The sequence below is a fragment of the Nannospalax galili genome, unplaced genomic scaffold (assembly GCF_000622305.1).
Source record: "Nannospalax galili isolate Female #2095 unplaced genomic scaffold, S.galili_v1.0 scaffold752, whole genome shotgun sequence".
NCBI classification, from domain to species: Eukaryota; Metazoa; Chordata; class Mammalia; order Rodentia; family Spalacidae; genus Nannospalax; species Nannospalax galili.
This window is the reverse complement of record NW_008333404.1, coordinates 1,295,909-1,314,069: the sequence shown is the minus strand read 5'-3', so window position 1 is coordinate 1,314,069 and position 18,161 is coordinate 1,295,909. Positions and strand designations below refer to the sequence as shown.

Below are 18,161 nucleotides of genomic sequence, written 5' to 3'. Positions count from 1 at the left end.
CCCCAGCCCCTTATCTCTTGATTCTTGTGGGTTTTAAATTTTATTTATTTTTATTTTATGTGTATAGTTGTTTTGCTTACATGTTTATAAGCATACCACATGCATGCACTGTCTGAGGAGACCAGAAGAGGGCACCAGATTCCCAGTAACTGGAGTTTAGTAGCAACTCCATAGGTGTTGAGAACCAAACCCAGGTCCTCTGCAAGAGAAGCCAGTGCAGTGCCCCTAACTGCTAAGCCATCTCTCCAGTCCCATGAAAAACTGAGTTTGATCCCTAAGATTCATGTAAAAATGCTAGCTGTTGAGTTGGAGAGATGGTTCAATGGTTCAGTGGCTTAGAGCACATACTGCTCTTGCAGAGGACCAAGGACCAAGTTTGAGTCCCTGCATTCATGTCAGATGGCTCACTACCACCTGTAACTCCAGCTCCAGGAAACTTGGTGCCCTCTCCTGGGCACCTGCATTCAGCATACGCACATACACACACATACATGCATGCACGCACGCATGCACACACACACAATTAAAAATAAAATAAATCTTTTAAAATGCTCAGCCAGTGAGATGGGTCAGAGGGTAAAGACTCCTGCTCCTAGGAAGCCTGAGGACCTTAGTTCAATCCCCAGATCCCACATGATGAAAGTGGAGAACTGACTTCTGCAGGTTGTCCTCTGACCTCCACATGTGCTCCATGGCACATGCATATAGATATATTCACACACACAAAAAAAAGGAAAAAATGCCCCACCACTGTAGCCCCAGCTGTCCTGGAACTCACTATGTAGACCAGGCTGGCCTTGAACTCACAGGGATCCGCCTGCCTCTGCCTCTGCCTCCCAAGTGCTGGGATTAAAGGCATGTGCCACAATGCCTGGCCATCTTTTTTAAAAACAAGTATTTTAGCTGGGCTACTGGCACATACCTTTAATGCCAGCACACAGGAGGCAGAGGAAGGTGAACCTCTGTGAGTTCGAGGCCAGCTTGGTCTCCATAGTGAATTCAGGCCAGCTGTGGCTACAGGGAGATCCTGTCTCAAAAAGATCAAGAAACAAAACAAAACAAAACAAAAACAAACAAAAACCCCACGCAAACCAAAACAAATTTTATGAATCCCTTGGACTTGGAATTACAGGCAGTTATGATTTGCCGTGGGGTTGCTGGGAATTGAACTCATGTCCTCTGTAAGAGCAATAAGTGCTCCTAACCATCTTTCCAGCTCCCTTTCCTTTTTAAAAAATTTATGTGTACATGTGTGTCTATGTATATGTATGTGCACATATGTGCATGGTGCTTGGGGAAGCTGGAGTTACAGTGGTTATGAGCTGCCCAGTGTGGGTGCTAGGAAACAAGCTCTGGTCCTCTGCAAAAGCAGCTGTTAACTGCTAAGACATTTCTCCAGCTCCAGAATCACCACTTTCTGAGACTGCTCCACATTAGGCTTGTTTCCTGTATGCGATTATGCTGACCGTACATGTGGGGTTGGATTCATTCCCATCAGGCACTATTAAATATTTGAATCTATCCTTGCAGCAACTCTCTATTTTTTTTTTTTTGGTCTTTTTGAGACAGGGTCTCCCTGTAGCCCCAGCTGACCTGGAACTCACTATGTAGACCAGGCTGGCCTCAAACTCACAGAGATCTGCCTGCTGGGGCAACTCTGTTTTTTAAAAAATATTTTATTATTTTTATGTGTATGAGTGTATTGCCTGCCATGTTGTGCAATGCCTGTGGAGGTCAGAAGAGGGTGTTGGATCTCCTGGAACTGGAGTTATAGTTGATTGTTAGCTGCCACTGGGTGCTGGGGATTAAACCCAGGTCTTCTGCAAGAGCAGTTAGTGCTTTTAAGGGCTAAGCCATCTCTCCAGTCCCACAAATCTACCTCTTTTGCCCTTAGAATTATTTAAGGTGTTTTTTGTTTTGTTTTGTTTTGTTTGTTTGTTTTGAGACAGGGCCTTATGTAGCTCAGGATGGTCTGGACTTACTACTTAGCTAGCTATGTGACCTTGAACTCTTGATCCTCTAGGCTCCATCTCCTGTGCCATGCTGAGATTACAGGTTTATACCACAGGCTCAGCTTAGTTTAAAAATCTTTAAACTTCTGAGTGAATGGTGTTTGCTTATATTATAGGTATCTTGCTGAAGTTTTTCTCCCTAGTAAGATTTTTTGTTTTGTTTTCTCACTATGTAGACCTGGCTGGCCTGAAACTTGCTATATAGACCAGGTCTCAAACTCCCAGGTATCTGTCTGCTTCTGCTTCCTGAGTGCTGGAATTAAAGGCATGTGCCATTGCCATCATGTCTAACTTGGTTTTTTGTTTTGGGAGACAGGGTTTCATTATGCAGCCCTGGCTGGCCTCCAGACCAGGCTAAACTCAGACTCAGAGATCTGCCTGCCTCTGCCTCAGAGTGCTTGGATTAAAGGTGTGCACCTTAACCCTGCTGAGCGATGTTTTGTGTTTTTGTTTTTTTGAGTCAGGCTCTCACTATATCTGGAACATGCTATGTAAACCAGGCTTGGCCTCAAAACTTGTGATCATCTTTTCTCTGCCTCCTACACTTAATCTTATCCTAAAAGCAGAGAAGGGATTCTGCTTCCAGAGTGTTGGGGTTACAGATGTCCCCACCAGGGCCAAGTGTAATATTCTTGATAGCAAATACTTTTGCCACATCCAAGACTGACTTCCAGCTGAGGATGGTGGCGCATGCCTTTAATCCCAGCACTTTGGAGGCAGGGGCAGGCGGATCTCTGTGAGTTCAAGGCCAGCCTGGTCTCAATAGTGAGTATAGTGAGTTCCAGTCCAGCTGGGCTACAGGGAGACCCTGTCTCAAAAAGATACACTGACTTCCCTTCATTTTCCAGTTCCTCTAAGACTACTCCACTCAGGCACCGCGGTCTCTGTTGGTTTAGTGGGATGCTGACACCTGCTGGTCACACACAGCTCAGCAGCCCAAGGTCCTACACCTTCTTCCTGAGGGTCCAAAGGTCAGGACAGTCTGTGCCAAACTTACCTGCCAGGCCCTGGAAGATGGTGATATCATATCACTACACCACTCTTTGATTTTCACTCTTTCCCCTATTGACGCCCAACCTAAAAAGTTAGACTTTACATCTTTCTTTCTACAAGAATATTAGGCAACGGGAAAGCAGTTTAGGCAGAGGATGTTTAGCACTTTCTCCCCATCTCTGAGTCAAGTGTTCCCCATAGAATTCTATTCCTTATGACCTTTGTCTTATTTCTAGGTTGTTCTTGGTACATTGGCCTTCTTGGTGACAGTAGTGATGAACCGGAGGTTGAAGAGAGTAGGTAGGCGGGGCTTGGGTGGGGCTAGACCAAAGGGCCTCTACTTAGGAGCTTCTCCATTCTGTTAATTCTTGGGGAACAACCAAGGCAAGACTGGCACCCAGTGCACAGCAGGTGAGAGACTGGCAGTGACAGACCGGCAGGTTTCAGGGTGACAGTACCAGGAGAGCCCTTGACTCAGCCTTAGGCTCTTTCAGCCTTAGCTTTCTTTCCTTATTGTGAAACTTTCACTTGTAGAATTCTTAGGTCCCCACTAGTGCTGTTTTACTGGGTGGGGCAAGGCAGTTCTGAAAGACCAGGGTTGGGTGTAGAGCTGAGGGGTGGAGGTAGGCATTGGTGACAGGATTGAGAGATGTAAGGAAAACTTCAGACATGGAAGTAGATGTGACAGGATGGGTGGGGGTGGCGGGAGAAGACCAGAGCTAAAGAATCACATGGCAACCTAGATGAGAGAAAATGGAGCAAGTAGCAGGGGACATTGAGAGGACAGCAGATCGAACATAAGATGGTAACAGGGGCAGTGGAGAGCTGGGTAACAGGAAGGCCAGGGAGGAAGGAAGGCTCACATGAAGCAATCGCCTCTTCCGGCTGTGGAGTAGGGTCCAACAAACCTCAGGTCAAGCAAGAAACAAATCAAAGTTGTAGGTACCCACCAGGTGATTGAGCTGGGGGAGAAAGCCCCAGGGCTCCCTTTCACCCCTGCCTCTTCAGACTCCTATTTTCATTTTAGGGTGAGGGTGAGGCTGTTCCTCACTGCGGTTACAGCCACATCCTGCAGAGCAGGGGAGGGGGAAGTAAGACGCAAAACAACCAGCAGAACCCCAGGCAAGGACCTGGGAGAGGACCCCGGAGAAACGCAGTGGATGCCACTGGGAGAGTCCTCAGGTTGGCCGGGCCGACTTTAGCCCCTGGTGCTGCCTGCACTGCGGAGGTACCTGCTTCTCATTGGTCCTCAGTGGGCCTCAAACTCACTGGCAGTAGTCCTTGCGGAAAAACAGGTTCTTCTGATTATTTGACTTGAAGCTTTTTCTTTTTAAGATTTATCTTTATCATTTTAAATTATGAGTGTGTGTTTGTGTATGGGAATGTGCATGTGGGTACCTGAAGAGGCCAGAGGCTTGGGATCCCCTTGGAACTGCCAGGTACAGGTGCTGGGAACTGAACTTGGGTCCTCTGCAAGAGCAGTATAGGCCCTTAACTACTGAGCTATCTCTCCAGCCTGGGAAAACCTGTTTTTATCACTTACCAGTGACTTGGGCCAAGCTGCTTAAGCTCTCTTGGCTGTGGTTTTCCCACTGCAAAATAGGCCTTAGGGAGCTGGGAAGACTGAGGCAGGTCACATAGATCTCTTGGCACATAGTAGGGTCTCAGAAAATGCTAATTATCCTTTTAAGGGCTCCTGGAACCCCTGTCTCTTGCTTCTTTGACAGCAACATGGTGTACCTGCTGACATGGGCTTTTGAAGTCACAAAAAGAATTGTGTTTGATCTCAAGCCTCACTTTGCTCTGCTGTAAACCAAGGAGGGTACCAGTTATGCCCCTTGATATATGTAGTTAATGCCTCAAAACAGTAGTTATGAGAGTCCTCTGTCAGGCAGCACTATCCTCTCCACCAGAGTAGCCCATCTGCCTGGAGATTCAACTTGGAGGAGGTTGGCCTCATGGGTACCCACACTCCAGCCTGGGCTCTTGCTACTCTTCTAGCAGTTTGGGAGATCCAAGTGTTCTCAGAGTTTACAGCTCTGAAGGAAAAAGCAGAAGCAAGGCATGGAGGACTGAGGGGGCCCTGGGGAGAAAGAAACCAAAGTAGCAGCAAAGATGGGGAAAAGCCATTTCTCTCTTTCTAAGGAAGCCTATGCCCTCTCTTCTAGTGACTGACCACATACCCACCCTGGACACCATGGAGTCCTTCAGCTCAAAGAGTCTGGCTCTCCAGGCCGAGAAGAAGCTACTGAGTAAGATGGCTGGCCGCTCTGTGGCCCATCTCTTCATCGACGAGACCAGCAGTGAGGTGCTGGATGAGCTCTACCGTGTGTCCAAGGAGTACACGCAAAGCCGGCCCAAGGCCCAGCGGGTTATCAAGGACTTGATCAAGGTGGCTGTCAAGGTGGCCGTGCTGCACCGCAGCGGCTGCTTTGGGCCGGGGGAGCTGGCTCTAGCCACACAGTTTCGCCAGAAGCTCCGGCAGGGTGCCATGACGGCACTGAGCTTCGGTGAGGTGGACTTCACCTTCGAGGCTGCAGTGCTGGCCGGCCTGCTCACCCAGTGCCGGGACACGCTGCTGGAGCTGGTGGAGAACCACCTCACGCCCAAGTCCCATGACCGCATCCGACACGTGTTCGATCACTACTCGGACCCCGACCTGCTCTCCGCTCTCTACGGGCCTGACTTCACTCAGCACCTCGGCAAGATCTGTGATGGGCTCAGGAAGCTGCTGGATGAAGGAAAGCTCTGAGCAGGGAACCTAGTACTCGACCTTGGCTCAACAGTTGACTGGGAAAAAGAAAGATAATGGGCTTTCTAACCCGCTCATCTGTACTAATGCTTTTCAACCCGGGCTTCATTCTCTCCTGGTGCTTTTGACAGAGGCCACCCCCACCCCAAACTGCTGGTGGAGCGATGCGGAGCTGAGTGAGGCCTCTTCCATCCTGCGCCAGCACAGGAAACAGCTGACTGAAAAGGTGAAGTGAAACTTGGATCTGTTTCTCCCAGGGAACCGCCTGAACCAGGGAAGCCTCCACTGACCAGGGGAGGGCCGCAGCCCATGCACTCCCCCTGGAGACACTAACGATCAGAAGGGGGTAAGGCGCTCCTTAGAGACCTGCCGGGTCTCCTAGAGCTGGGGACAGAGCTTGGACACCTCCTGGAGTTGCCAGAAGGAGCTGGGGCAGGGGAGATTCCCAGGGGAAATAAAAGTACTAAAACACGCACAGCACTGGGGTTTAATCTCTTCAGCTTCTGACTCCTCAAGCTCATCACAGGGAAAGGAGGTATAGAAACATCACTTAGCTCACCATTTCCAAACAGGAGACTGAGGTAACTTTCCAGTACTACTGAGGTTCCCTTGCCTATTTCTTCTATTTTAAGAAAAAAACAAACGGTACTACAGATCAGTGCTATAAATTACAGATAAATATGAAGTGAAGAACAAGGCAGAGACAGACAGACTCTGTTGGGGATGTGTAACAAAGAGACTCCCACTAACTGCCCTCCGAACCCCAAAACATCCTCTTCCATCCCTTAGCCCCACCACAGGCTGAGCAGAGGATTGTCAGAAGGGGGAGGTGGTGGGACAGACAGCTCAGTTCCCCATACTGCTGCCTTTTCTCAGAGCCGAGAGTTGTGAAAAAGTTATAGGGAATTGGTTAGCCATGACCAAGCCCATATCCTTTACCTTGAGACTGGGGAAAAGATTTGGTACACTCTACCATTCTCCATGCTGACACTACATCACTGACTCCCCTGTCCTCAACAAGCTGGCTGAGGAGACAGGAAAGATAAGGGGGCCACAGTCCCTGGCTCACTATTCATAGGTTTCCCTCTCTTTACAGATAAAGAAATCCCATTTTTCAGCCAAGAGGAGGGAGTTAGACATAGCAAATAAATATGACTTCAATATAGCACCAAATAAATTAGGTAACATAGTTGGAGATGGGGAGGAAGTTGAAGGGTGTGTCTGCTTCCCTGATTTAAGATCAGGGAATGGTAAAAGTGACAGGAGAGGCAGCAAGGACATAAAAATGAGCCTCTGAACCTATAGGACAATTCTGGATTCAGCCCAAGAACTGGGAAGAGGTTGTTTCCATCCCTTACACTTCCCTAAAGTGCCCCCTGCGGAGGAGTTCTTGATAGACAAAGGGGCTGGGAAGATGGCTGGAGAGTGGTGAGGCAGGCTGGGAAAATGTGCTCTTGAGCCTCACCTCAGGCTCCTCTCCCCCTCACGCTGTTCCTTCAACGCTCTGCTTCTGTCAGTTTTGGGGACATCAGAGTTTAAAGATTTCATCTTCCTGGTCGCGTAGTGTCTGGGTCCGAGAGGTCCGAGTTAGCGGCACAGGACCTAGAACTGCTCGTTGCTGCATCCGAGGGGAGCTTGGGTGGACATCTGCATCCTCCCCAGGTACCCTGCAGGTGAGGAGAGCAGGGAGAGTGACAGATCAAGGCAAGAACATGAAAATGGGCCGAGTGAGAAAGCATAGGGGAAGCTGCCTTCCTTTATTTCATGGAAACATCCTAGTCCAGTGTGCCACTGATTATTAAACATCAGTAAGAGCAGTTAACCAGTTAACACAGAAACCAGTCCCCCACCGCCTCCGCCCACTCCAGCAGCCATGGGCTCTGTTCATTGTCTTCAAAAGGTACCCTCTTGCTTCTGTTGGCACTGTGCTTGTTTGTGAAAAACCGAGAGAGGATGATGTGGAAGAACTTAAAGGAACTACTCAAGACTCACCCGCTTTCCCCTTTTCTCAACTTCTGGGCAGCAGCCTTCTTTGACAGGCTGATCTGTGAGTCAAGCTTCTTCAGGAAATCAGAGGCAGAGAGGTCATGGACGGGTGGGTGGGGTTCCTGAGGTGTGGGGAGGGCTTCACCATTTGTCTGGCCTGAACCTGTCTCTTGATTCTTCTTCTCCAATGAGTGGGAACAAACTTCATCCTTTCTTTGGTGCACTTCTCCCTCTCCATCTTGTTCTTCCTCAGAATCCAAACCATTAAACAGGTCTCTGGGCTCTGTCAGGATGGGGATGTAGAGGGTTTTCTTCAGGAAGATGGAGTCATTAGTATAAAGGCGGTTAGTACGCTTAATCTGTTCCATCTTAAAAAAAAAAAAAAATCACCCAAAATTAACGCCTGACAGTAAAAAAAAAAACCAAAACACCAATCTTAAACAGCATCTTAGGCTTTTTCCTTCTTCTTTTTACTATGTTGTCCAGGTTGGCCTCCAACCACCCCTGGATTAGTAACTTGAGCTTTTATTTATTTATTTTTAAAATATTTTTATTATTTTTATTTTATATGTATGAGTGTATTGCCTGCATATATGTGAGTGCACCCATGTGGTACAATGTCATGGAGGTCAGAAGAGGGCTTATGGATTTCCCTGGAACTGGACTGAAGGATGGTTTGTAGCCACCATGTGGGTGCTGGGAATTGAAGCCGGGTCCTCTGCAAGAGCAGTCAGTGCTCTGAACTGCTGAGCCATCTCTCTAGCCCCCGAACTTTTATTTTTAGTATATGTGTGCTGTATGTATGTAGAGACCAGAGGCTACTGTGCCTTGTTTCTTTATGGGTCCTAGGGATCTAAACTCAGGTCCTCATGCTTGGTTAGCAAGCACTTTTACCAACTAAGCCCTCTTTCCAGCCCAACATCTCTAGTTTTAGGACCTTTTACATTTTTAAAAATTATTGAAGAAGGGGCTGGAGAGATGGCTCAGCGGTTAAGAACACTGACTGTTCTTGCAGAAGATCTGGGTTTGAATCCCAGCACCCACATGGCAACTAACAACCGTCTGTAACTCCAGTTCTAGGGGATCCGACAGCCTCTTCTGTCCTCCGTGGGCATTGCACGACACAGGTGCACTTACCCAGATGCAGGCAATACACACATACACATCAAATAAAAATAATAAAATATTTTTAAAAATTATTGAAGAAGCCTGGTGTGGTTGTACATAACTTTAATCACAACACCAGGAAGCCAGAGGCAGGTGGATCTTTGTGAGAGCAAGGCCAGCCTGGTCTACCCAGGGAGTTGCAAGCCAACTGGGGCTACAGGAAGACTCTGTCTCAAAAAATCAAAACAAAATAAATATAAAAAGTATTGAGGCAAAAAAGCTTTCATTTACTTAGAAGCTACCAAAACCAGGAGTGGTAGCATAAACCTGCAATCCCTGAACTTAGAGGTGGAGGAAGGAGAATCTTAAATTCAAGGTAATTCTTGGCTACACATGAGTTTGTTAGCTTAGGCTACATGAGACCTTTCTCAAACAAAACAAAACAAAACAAGCTACTTGTATTTAAGGTCTTAAAAATTAAATAAATAAATAAATAAAGAGTTCCAGGTTACATGACAACTTCTTCTGACCTCCATGGGCATTGCATGACATGGATACACTAACACATGTGCAAGCAATACACTCATACACCTAAGTAAATAAATTAAATAAATAAATAAATAAATAAATAAATAAATAAATAAAGCTGAGCATCTTTAAGAGTAACAAAGCTGGAGGCTAAGGATGTAGGTCAGTTGGTAGAGTGCTTGCCTAACATGCACAAAGTCCTAGTGTCAACCTAGTTCAACCCTAGCACTGTAAAAAGTACATGGTATCACACATCTATAATCCTAGTACCAGGGAGGAGGCAGGAGGATCAGAAGTTTTAGGTTATCCTTAAGTACACAGAGAGTTCATGGCCATCCTGGCACTGGGGAGGCAGAGGCAGGCGGATCTCTGTGAGTTCAAGGCCAGCCTGGTCTACATAGTGAGTTCCAAGACAGCTGGGGCTACAGGGAGACCCTGTCTCAAAAAGACCAAAAAAATTAAATAAATAAAAATTTTTGAGGTAATATCTCACTATGTAGCACTGGCTGGCCTAGAACTCACAGAGATCCATCTATCTAACTTCTTTCTTTCTTTCTTTCTTTCTTTCTTTCTTTCTTTCTTTCTTTCTTTCTTTCTTTCTTTCTTTCTTTCTTTCTTTCTTTCTTTCTTTCTTTCTTTATATTTTTTCTTTTTTCTTTCTTTCTTTCTTTCTTTCTTTCTTTCTTTCTTTCTTTCTTTCTTTCTTTCTTTCTTTCTTTCTTTCTCTCTCTTTCATTTTCTTCCTTCCCTCCCTCCCTCCTTCCTTTCTTTCAATTTCTTTTTGAGACTGGTCTTATATACCCTAGGCTAGTCTCAAATTCACTACATAGCTAAGGATGACCTTGAATTTCTGATCCTCCTTCTAGGATTATAAGCATGGAACTGGGGTTTTCCAGGGTTATAACAAATTTCCAGTTGGCAGTCACTCAGCCTAGAATGCATGCCTGTGTTCAATCCCCAGTACTTGGGAGTGGGGTGTGGGGGTGGGGTGGAGAAATCTCACAGTATTGCTGATTCCCTGGGTGGCCCAGTTCTTCTCATTTTCTTTTTATTTTCTTTCTTCCTCCTTTTCAAAAATCAGTGTTTGTGTTTTGGATTGAATCCTGCATGTTAGGCAGGCATTCTACCACTGAGCTATATCTTCAACTCAACAGTTCCCTTGGTTTTGCTACATGTAGGTTGACCTGGAACACTCAATCCACTTATCTTAGCCTCCTGAGTGCTAGCATTACATGTATGTGCCACCAAGCCTGGCTTTCAAAAAAAAAAGATTTTTGTGAAATAGATTATGTGTATGGCAGACTTCAGAGATATAAAGCTGAAGAGGGGGGCTAGAGAGATGCTTGCCAGTTATGAGCACTGGCTGCTCTTGCAGAGGACCCAGGTTCAGTTCCCAGCACCCACATAGTGTCTAACAATGGCTCATAACTCCAGTTCCAGGGAATCTGACCCCCTCTTTGGGCTTCCCCAGGCATTGTAGTATGGGTGTGCTTACATACAAGCAGGTAAAACACTCATAATACATAAAATAAATATAAATAAAATTTTTATTAAAGTTGAAAAGAAACTATTTCTACTCCAAGGAGTATGTAGACTGTTGGAAGATAAAGATATAAATAACTATATTACATATATTTTTAGACAGAGCTGAGGAAAAAAAAGTTCCTAAGTCTCTAAAGCCCATAGTAATGGTACCTTAAAAATTGTACTAGTTGCTGGGCGTGGTGGCACACGCCTTTAATCTCAGCACTTGGGAGGCAGAGACAGGCAGATCTCTGTGAGTTCAAGGCCAGCCTGGTCTGCATAGTGAGTTCCAGGCCAGCTGGGGCTACAGGGAGACCCTGTCTCAAAAAGATCAGAAAAAAAGAAATGTACTAGTCGGGGGCTGGAGAGATGGCTCAGCAGTTAAGAACACTGTTCTTGCAGAAGACCTGAGTTTGAATCCCAGCACCCACATGGCAGCTCACAACTGTTCATAACTCTAGTTCCAGTGCATCCGACAGCCTCTTCTGTCCTCTTTGGGCATTGCACAACATGGGTGCACTTACCTACATGCAGGCAATATACACATACACAGAAAATAAAAATAATAAATAAAATATTTTTAAAAAATCATACTAGTCAGACATGGTGGCCTATGCCTTTAAACCCAGCCCTTGGGAGGCAGAGGCAAGGAGTTCTGTGTCAGATGGAGCCCAGTCTGGTCTACACAGTAAGTTGCAGGCCAGCCAGGGCTACATAGTGAGACTCTGTCTCAAAACACACACACACACACACACCACACACACACAAATCTGTATTAACAGAGTGTGGTGGTTTATACTTGTAATCTCAGCACTCAGGAGGCTGAGGCAGAAGATTGTAAATTACAGGCTAGTCCTGGGCTAGTGACACCCTGTACTAATATCCATTCCTGCTCCCTTCCAAGCAAAAATCTTGGTTCTCATTTCCCATGCCTTGTTTATTTTCAGCCACCCCCTTATTCTTTGTATAATCATTGTTTCTTCTCTATTTTGCACTGGACTTGAAATTACATGAGCACAGCAATCATGCATTCATGCTACATCTCCAGAAAGAATTACCATAATGCATTAAGCACAGCAAGCACAGAAATATTGCCTAAATTCAACATTTGTTTGTATCCAGTATAATAGGGGTTGCATCAGCTTTAACCAAGAAGATTTACACCCATCAAACCTCTCCTAGTATGACCTAGAATACTAGTTAAGTAAAGAACCTGTTTTGTGCCTTATTGCAAAGAAAACAGATCCCCAAAGAGTAAATAAGAACTAGAGACAGGCACTTCAGGAACTTAGAACTAGAAACCAGCTCTTCCTTACTTGCTGTAAATGTTTAATCACTCTCAAAAATTTTCTACATGGCTATAAGTCTCAGCTTTGGAGTCAAAGAGACATTTTTGAAAGTGAATTATTTTCTTTTTCTTTTTTTTCTTTTTGGTCTTTTTGAGACAGGATCTCCCTGTAGCCTAGGCTAGCCTGAAACTCATTATGTAGACCAAGCTGGCCTTGAATTCACAGAGATCCACTTGCCTCTGCCTCCCAAGTGCTGGGATTAAAAGTGTGCACTACCACACCCAGCTGAATGTGAATTCTGACTCAAGTTATTTGACCTTGATCAAACTGGTTAGCCAATCTTAAGTATCGGGTTGATGGGGATGTGAGGTCCAAACAGGTTAATGGATGTATAGAATGGTGCTGCTCCCCTCCAATGGGATAGTCGGACAGATCTGTCCCAATCAGGCAGTGCAAACTCCAAGACGGAAAAACAAAATAGAGACAAAACAGACCACAATATAATTAAGATAATGTCAGGGGAGGTTGCTTAGCGGGCCACCCACATTCCCCTGAGGATTAAATCGCTCCTAAATGGTCATCACACCCCAATCCTGGAAGACTTACCGTCACCCCGTATTTGAGTGCTAGTCCAGCCAGGGTGTCTCCAGGCTCCAACTGATGTTCCAGGCGTCTTTCCCTCACTGGTGAGCAGGCTGATTGTACAAGGCTTCCATAAGAACGAGCCCGGCTCCCTTGCAGCAGCCCTGACCCCCCGGGTGGGGGCTGTCTAGAGGGAGAGGCCATCTCTTCAAGCTGCCAAGACCTTGGCTTACAATTGAGGACGGTCCAGCTGGGTGACAGTGGCGGCAGAATTTAGGGAATGGATATCCAGGGAATCCTTTCCTCCTCCTTCTCTCTAAATCGCCTCGCCCTCCAGGGACTACACCGGTCTCCCTTTCCTTGCTGCTTCTGTTACCGAACTTGAGGTCACTAATTGCACCCTAAGAAATCTGCCCGGCTGGCTACACTTCTCCCTCAAGCCCCTTATTCACAAATATATCCCCTGAGAATGCAGTGGCTGAATCTCCCCTTAAGACCCCACGCCAACTCCTCCCTACCCTGATCTCTGACTTTTGAACTCGGCACCCCCTCGTTAACACTCTTTCCTCGGTTCGTCCCCAGCTCCGGCGGCCGAGAGCCCCCACATCCAGACTCTGCTCGGCCTGGGATTCTCCTGCTAGGGAAAGGTACAGATCAGGCCCACCCCAGGCAGGCTGTGGCTGCAGGCGATGTGCGGGAAGACTGCGAGAGTTTGTAGTACACTTTCCACCCCGAGATCCTCATAGGCACGCTCGGCAACAGACAGGTACCACCCTCAAACGTGGACTCCACATACAGGTTTCTGAGGCTCCAAGCACCTCGAATCTGCCAAGGTGCGAGGGCCTGGGTCCAGCTGAGCGGCAAGCTTGTGGAAAAAACCAAAAAGACTTCATTTCCCAAAAGGCACTGCGTCGGTGGGTCGCAGAGCGCCGTAGGAAATGCAGTCCCCTGAGGGCGCTGGAGGCAGGCCTTCCGGATCGCGCACTATTTGCGTAGAAACGCTTCCCCGGAAGTACAGACTCAACCGGAAAAAGACCGCCAGAAAGTAAGGAGATACCCTACTCTTCCTACGGTGGCCTGAAGGAGCGGCGAAGTTCACATAGGAGAACTTACCATTTCTAGGACTCCCAGTCGTGATGTCTTTCAAGAGAGAAGGGGACGATTGGAGTCAGCTCAATGTGCTCAAAGTAAGCCCTGGAGGAGAGGTCTCACCGGCTTCAGCCGCCCTGTGAGGGCTGCGAAGCAGCTTTGTTTTGTTGCTCTGGCAACAGCTGGGGGGAGGGAGGAGTTAGAGGACCAGAACGGAGTAGTGACCGCTTGTTTTAACCTATGATCTTCATGGCTCCTTTCCATTGTCTCCCTTTCCTTATTGATCCCCTTTCATCTGCTCCTCCTACTTATTCCTCTGATCTTGTCTGAACTTTTTTCCCTGTCCCCTGCAGAAACGAAGAGTTGGAGATTTGCTGGCCAGTTACATCCCAGAGGATGAGGCGCTGATGCTTCGGGATGGACGGTGAGGGCGAAGAGTGAAGCCTAGGGATTCTCCCGTCAGAGACTTGATAAACTTTTGTTACTAAGGAAATCAGGAGTATATAGGATTCTTTGGCGGGAAGTAAGGATCGAGGGACCTGGGAGTTGGCCTTTGGAAAGAATGCTATGACAGGTGTGGGACCTGCTCACCATGGTAGGAGTCCCTCCAGTGCATGCACACCCACCCACCCACACTCCAGCTTACCATTCTCTTCTCTTCCCCAGCTTTGCTTGTGCCATCTGCCCCCATCGACCGGTCCTGGACACCCTGGCCATGCTGACTGCCCACCGTTCAGGCAAGAAACATCTGTCCAGTAAGTATGGAGGGGATACAAAGGATAGAGAATAAGCTCTTGAAATTTTTGCAAATCATTGGTGCTATGTTTTAAATTATCTTTCCTCATCTCAGGTCTGAAGCTTTTCTATGGTAAAAAGCAGCAAGGAAAGGGAACAGAGCAAAATCCAAGACAGCAGAATGAATTGAAGGAAGAGACCAAAGCTGAGGTGAAGAGAGAGGGGGGTGGGTGTCCCTCAGGCAGGATTGTGTTGCACACAACAGGCTTGAAGGGCTTTTTGCTTCTGATGGCTCTGACTCTGTTTCTCCTCTATACCAGGCTCCTTTGCTAACCCAGACTCGACTTATCACCCAAAGTGCTCTGCACAGAGCTCCCCACTATAACAGTTGCTGTCGTCGGAAGCACAGGTCGGTGGGATGGGAAAGCCAGGGGTGGGAAAGGACTGAAGGAAATGGATGGTTCTGAAACCATTGTTCACCAAATTGTATTCTGAGAAATACTAATACCGTAGAGGTGCTATTTAAGGGAAAAAAAATTTATGGTTTTAAAATGATTTTTAGGAAATGGAGCATGATAATCCTACTTAAAGAATAAGATAGTGCCGGGCGTGGTGGTGCACGCCTTTAATCCCAGCACTTGGGAGGCAGAGGCAGGTGGATCTCTGTGAGTTCAAGGCCAGCCTGGTCTACATAGTGAGTTCCAGGACAAATGGGGCTACAGGGAGACCCTGTCTCAAAAAGACAAAAAAAAAAAAAAGGATAACTAAGGGCTGCTGGGCGAGGTGGCGTACGCCTTTAATCCCAGCACTAGGGAGGGAAGCAGAGGCAGGCAGATCTGTGAGTTCAAGAGATCCTGGTCTACATAGTGAGTTCCAGGACAGCTGGGGCTACAGGGAGATTCTGTCTCAAAAAGACCCCCCCCTAAAAAAGCTAAGGGCTATGCATGGTGGCACACACCTTTAATCTCAGCACTGAAAAAACAGAGGCAGGTAAGTCTTTGTGAGTTTGAGGCCAGCCTGGTCTACAAAGCAAGTTCCAGGCTAGGCAAGGTGAAATTGTGAGACCCTGTCTCAAAACAACAATGATGGAGTCTGGAGAGATGGTTCAGTGGTTAAGAGCACATACTGCTCTTTCAGAGGACCCAAGTTTAGTTCCTAACACCCATGTCAGGGAGCACATAACTCCCTGTAACTTCCTCTTTGGACTTTTGAGGGGACCTGCACTCATGTGCACATACCCATACACAGACACACACAGGTACACATAATTAAGAAAAATAGGGCTGGAGAGATGGTTCAGCAGTTAAGAACACTGGTTGTTCTTGCAGAAGAGCTGGGTTTGAATCCCAGCACCCATGTGGCAGCTAACAACTGTCCGTAACTCCAGTTCCAGGGCATCCAACGGCCTCTTCTGTCCTCTGAGGACATTGCATGACATGGGTGCACTTACCTACATGCAGGGAATACACTGATACACATAAAAATAATAAATAAAAATTAAAAGTTTTTTTAATTAGAAAAAAATAATTAAGCTAGGCGTGGTGAATGCCTTTAATCTCAGCACTTGGGAGGCAGAGGTGAGTGGACCTCTGTGACAGACCTTGTCTCAAAAAGAACCCCCCCCCAAAAAAAGACAAAGAAAAAGAATTAAAAACAACAAATCAATAAAATAGCATAGCCAAGAGTGGTGGCTCACACCTGTAATCTAAACACTTGGGAAGAATCTAAACACGGGGAGACAAGTTTGAGGTCAGCCTGGCCTATAGTGTAAGACCAAAAGAGGGACTGGAGAGATGGCTCAGCAGTCAAGCACTCTGGCTGCTCTTGCAGAGGACCCAGGTTTGATTCCCAGCACCTACACGTTGGCAAATAACCATCTAAAACTCCAGTTCCAGGGTATTGGAAACTGTCTTCTGACCTCTGTGGGCATTACATGACACAAGTGTACTTATACACATGCAGGCAATACACTCATACACATAAAATAATAAATGAAAGTACACCATGTGTAGGCAGTGCTGAGGGATACCAGGAGAGGGTATCGGATTTCCTAGAACTGCAGTTATGGACAGTTGTTAGTCACCATGTAGGTATTAGGAACTGAACCTGGGTCCTCTGCAAGAGCAGCCAGTGCTCTTAACCACTATGTCATTTCTCCAGCCTCTTTTTGTTTTTGAGTCAGGGTCTCACTATGTAGCCCTGGCTGACTTGAATTCCTTATGTACACCATGCTGGCCTAGAACTCACAGAGATCCTGCCTCTGCCTCTCAAGTGCTAGAATTAAAGGCAGGAGCCACCAAAAATTAAAACTTAAGTTAGCTTTTACCAAGTTCCGCAGTTCAGGAAACTGCTCTGAGGGGTTGGGAGTCATAGGAAAGTTGGTGCTTTCTTTTATTGCTTTTACAGGCTTTGGTTCTTCTCTATCCAGACCAGAAACCTCTGGTCCCTCCGTCTCCCGTTCCTCTTTGCCAGCACCAGAGGTCAAAGTCCAAAGTGGGAAGATTAGTAGGGAACTTGAGCCTGCGGCTGGCCTACAGGCCAAGGAGTCACCAGCTCGCTCAGACTCTGAACCCGTGAGCCCCACAAGAAGACAAGCTCTGGATCATTACCTTACCCTTCGAAGGTGAGTTTGCTAAATCACTTTCCTCAGATTTTCTCTTTTTTCCCTGACCCCCTGTTTTCAAACCCCTTGTCAAAGATTTTATTTAATTTTTTTACATGTTTAAGTGTTTTGCCTACATGTATTTAAGTATACCTATGTCATGCAGTGCCCACAGAGGACAGAAGAGGGCATTAGAGCCCCTGGAACTGGAGTTAGGGATGATTGTTAGCTGCCATGTGGGTGCTGGGAACCAAATCCAAGTCCTCTGCAAGAGCAGCTAGTACCACTGAGCCATCTCTCCTGCCTGAAACTTCCTTTTTTTTTTTTTTGAATTCTTAAAATAAATTTATGGCTTATTATCATTAAATTTTTATATATCTATTTAAACCTTTTCTTAAAAAATTATTTATTTATTTATTTATTTATTTATTTATTTATTGGGGCGACTCATGTGGAGGTCAGAGGACAATTTATGGGACTTAGTTCTCTCTTTCTACCATGTGGGTCCCAGGGATTGAACTCAGCCACATTAACCTGCCAAGTGTGGTAGTGCATGCCTTTAGTCCCAGCACTCCGGAGGCACAGGCAGGTGGATCTCTTGAGTTCGAGGCCCGCCTGGTCTACATAGTTCAAGGCTACAGGAAGACCCTGTCTCAAAAAGACAAAAAAAAAACAAAAAAAACTAAAAATCAAACAAAAACTCTATCCTGACCAATTCTGTTTCCTCTAATGTTTCTAGCTCTGGATGGATCCCAGATGGACAAGGTCGATGGATAAAAGATGAAAATGTTGAGTTTGACTCTGATGAGGAAGAACCCCCGATCTTCCCATGGACTAACACCCTCTTTTCCCATTCATTTCATAAATAAACTACAGTGGGTGCTAGGAGCCTAACCTTCCTCAAGTCGGGTTCCTTGATCAATCTCAGGATTTCAGATTTGTTCATTTGCAACATGGCCAAT

At 46.4% G+C, this 18,161-nt stretch overlaps 3 protein-coding genes across 6 annotated transcripts; 2 read left to right on the top strand and 1 right to left on the bottom strand.

Annotated features, from left to right (window-relative positions):
* Positions 1-3,301: 3,301 nt before the first annotated feature.
* Tnfaip8l2 (TNF alpha induced protein 8 like 2) lies at positions 3,302-6,234 on the top strand. 4 transcript variants are annotated; one of them, XM_008828250.3, is made up of 2 exons: positions 3,302-3,416; positions 5,174-6,234. In XM_008828250.3, exon 2 carries the CDS (start codon positions 5,203-5,205, stop codon positions 5,755-5,757), a length of 555 nt encoding a protein of 184 aa, XP_008826472.1. In that variant the 5' UTR covers positions 3,302-3,416; positions 5,174-5,202; the 3' UTR covers positions 5,758-6,234. The 4 variants fall into 4 exon arrangements, with proteins under 4 accessions (XP_008826472.1, XP_008826471.1, XP_008826474.1 ...); XM_008828249.3 differs by lacking the exon at positions 3,302-3,416 and adding an exon at positions 3,712-3,943; XM_008828252.3 differs by lacking the exon at positions 3,302-3,416 and adding an exon at positions 4,116-4,233.
* Lysmd1 (LysM domain containing 1) lies at positions 6,231-13,713 on the bottom strand. Its single transcript, XM_008828248.3, has 3 exons — positions 12,798-13,713; positions 7,750-8,111; positions 6,231-7,424 (listed from the first exon to the last, which is right to left on the bottom strand). Exons 1-3 carry the CDS (start codon positions 12,975-12,977, stop codon positions 7,286-7,288), a joined length of 681 nt encoding a protein of 226 aa, XP_008826470.1. The 5' UTR covers positions 12,978-13,713; the 3' UTR covers positions 6,231-7,285.
* A 71-nt stretch (positions 13,714-13,784) lies between these two features.
* LOC103730075 (sodium channel modifier 1) lies at positions 13,785-18,126 on the top strand. The gene is made up of 7 exons (XM_008828247.3): positions 13,785-13,960; positions 14,216-14,286; positions 14,529-14,617; positions 14,713-14,807; positions 14,918-15,006; positions 17,026-17,220; positions 17,939-18,126. Exons 1-7 carry the CDS (start codon positions 13,910-13,912, stop codon positions 18,066-18,068), a joined length of 720 nt encoding a protein of 239 aa, XP_008826469.1. The 5' UTR covers positions 13,785-13,909; the 3' UTR covers positions 18,069-18,126.
* The last annotated feature ends 35 nt before the right edge of the window (positions 18,127-18,161 follow it).

What these genes read in the sequence shown, in the direction of transcription:
- Tnfaip8l2 (XM_008828249.3), top strand. Translation starts at nt 3,808, where the DNA reads ATGGTAACAGGGGCAGTGGAGAGCTGGGTAACAGGAAGGCCAGGGAGG. An exon ending in GCAAGAAACAAATCAAAGTT is followed by an intron (nt 3,944 to 5,173) that starts GTAGGTACCCAC and finishes CCTCTCTTCTAG; the next exon opens with TGACTGACCACATACCCACC.
- Lysmd1 (XM_008828248.3), bottom strand. Translation starts at nt 12,977, where the DNA reads ATGGCCTCTCCCTCTAGACAGCCCCCACCCGGGGGGTCAGGGCTGCTG. An exon ending in CACTCAAATACGGGGTGACG is followed by an intron (nt 8,112 to 12,797) that starts GTAAGTCTTCCA and finishes TTTTTTTTTAAG; the next exon opens with ATGGAACAGATTAAGCGTAC. An exon ending in TTGAGAAAAGGGGAAAGCGG is followed by an intron (nt 7,425 to 7,749) that starts GTGAGTCTTGAG and finishes CCTCACCTGCAG; the next exon opens with GGTACCTGGGGAGGATGCAG.
- LOC103730075 (XM_008828247.3), top strand. Translation starts at nt 13,910, where the DNA reads ATGTCTTTCAAGAGAGAAGGGGACGATTGGAGTCAGCTCAATGTGCTC. An exon ending in GTCAGCTCAATGTGCTCAAA is followed by an intron (nt 13,961 to 14,215) that starts GTAAGCCCTGGA and finishes TGTCCCCTGCAG; the next exon opens with AAACGAAGAGTTGGAGATTT. An exon ending in AGGAAGAGACCAAAGCTGAG is followed by an intron (nt 14,808 to 14,917) that starts GTGAAGAGAGAG and finishes CCTCTATACCAG; the next exon opens with GCTCCTTTGCTAACCCAGAC.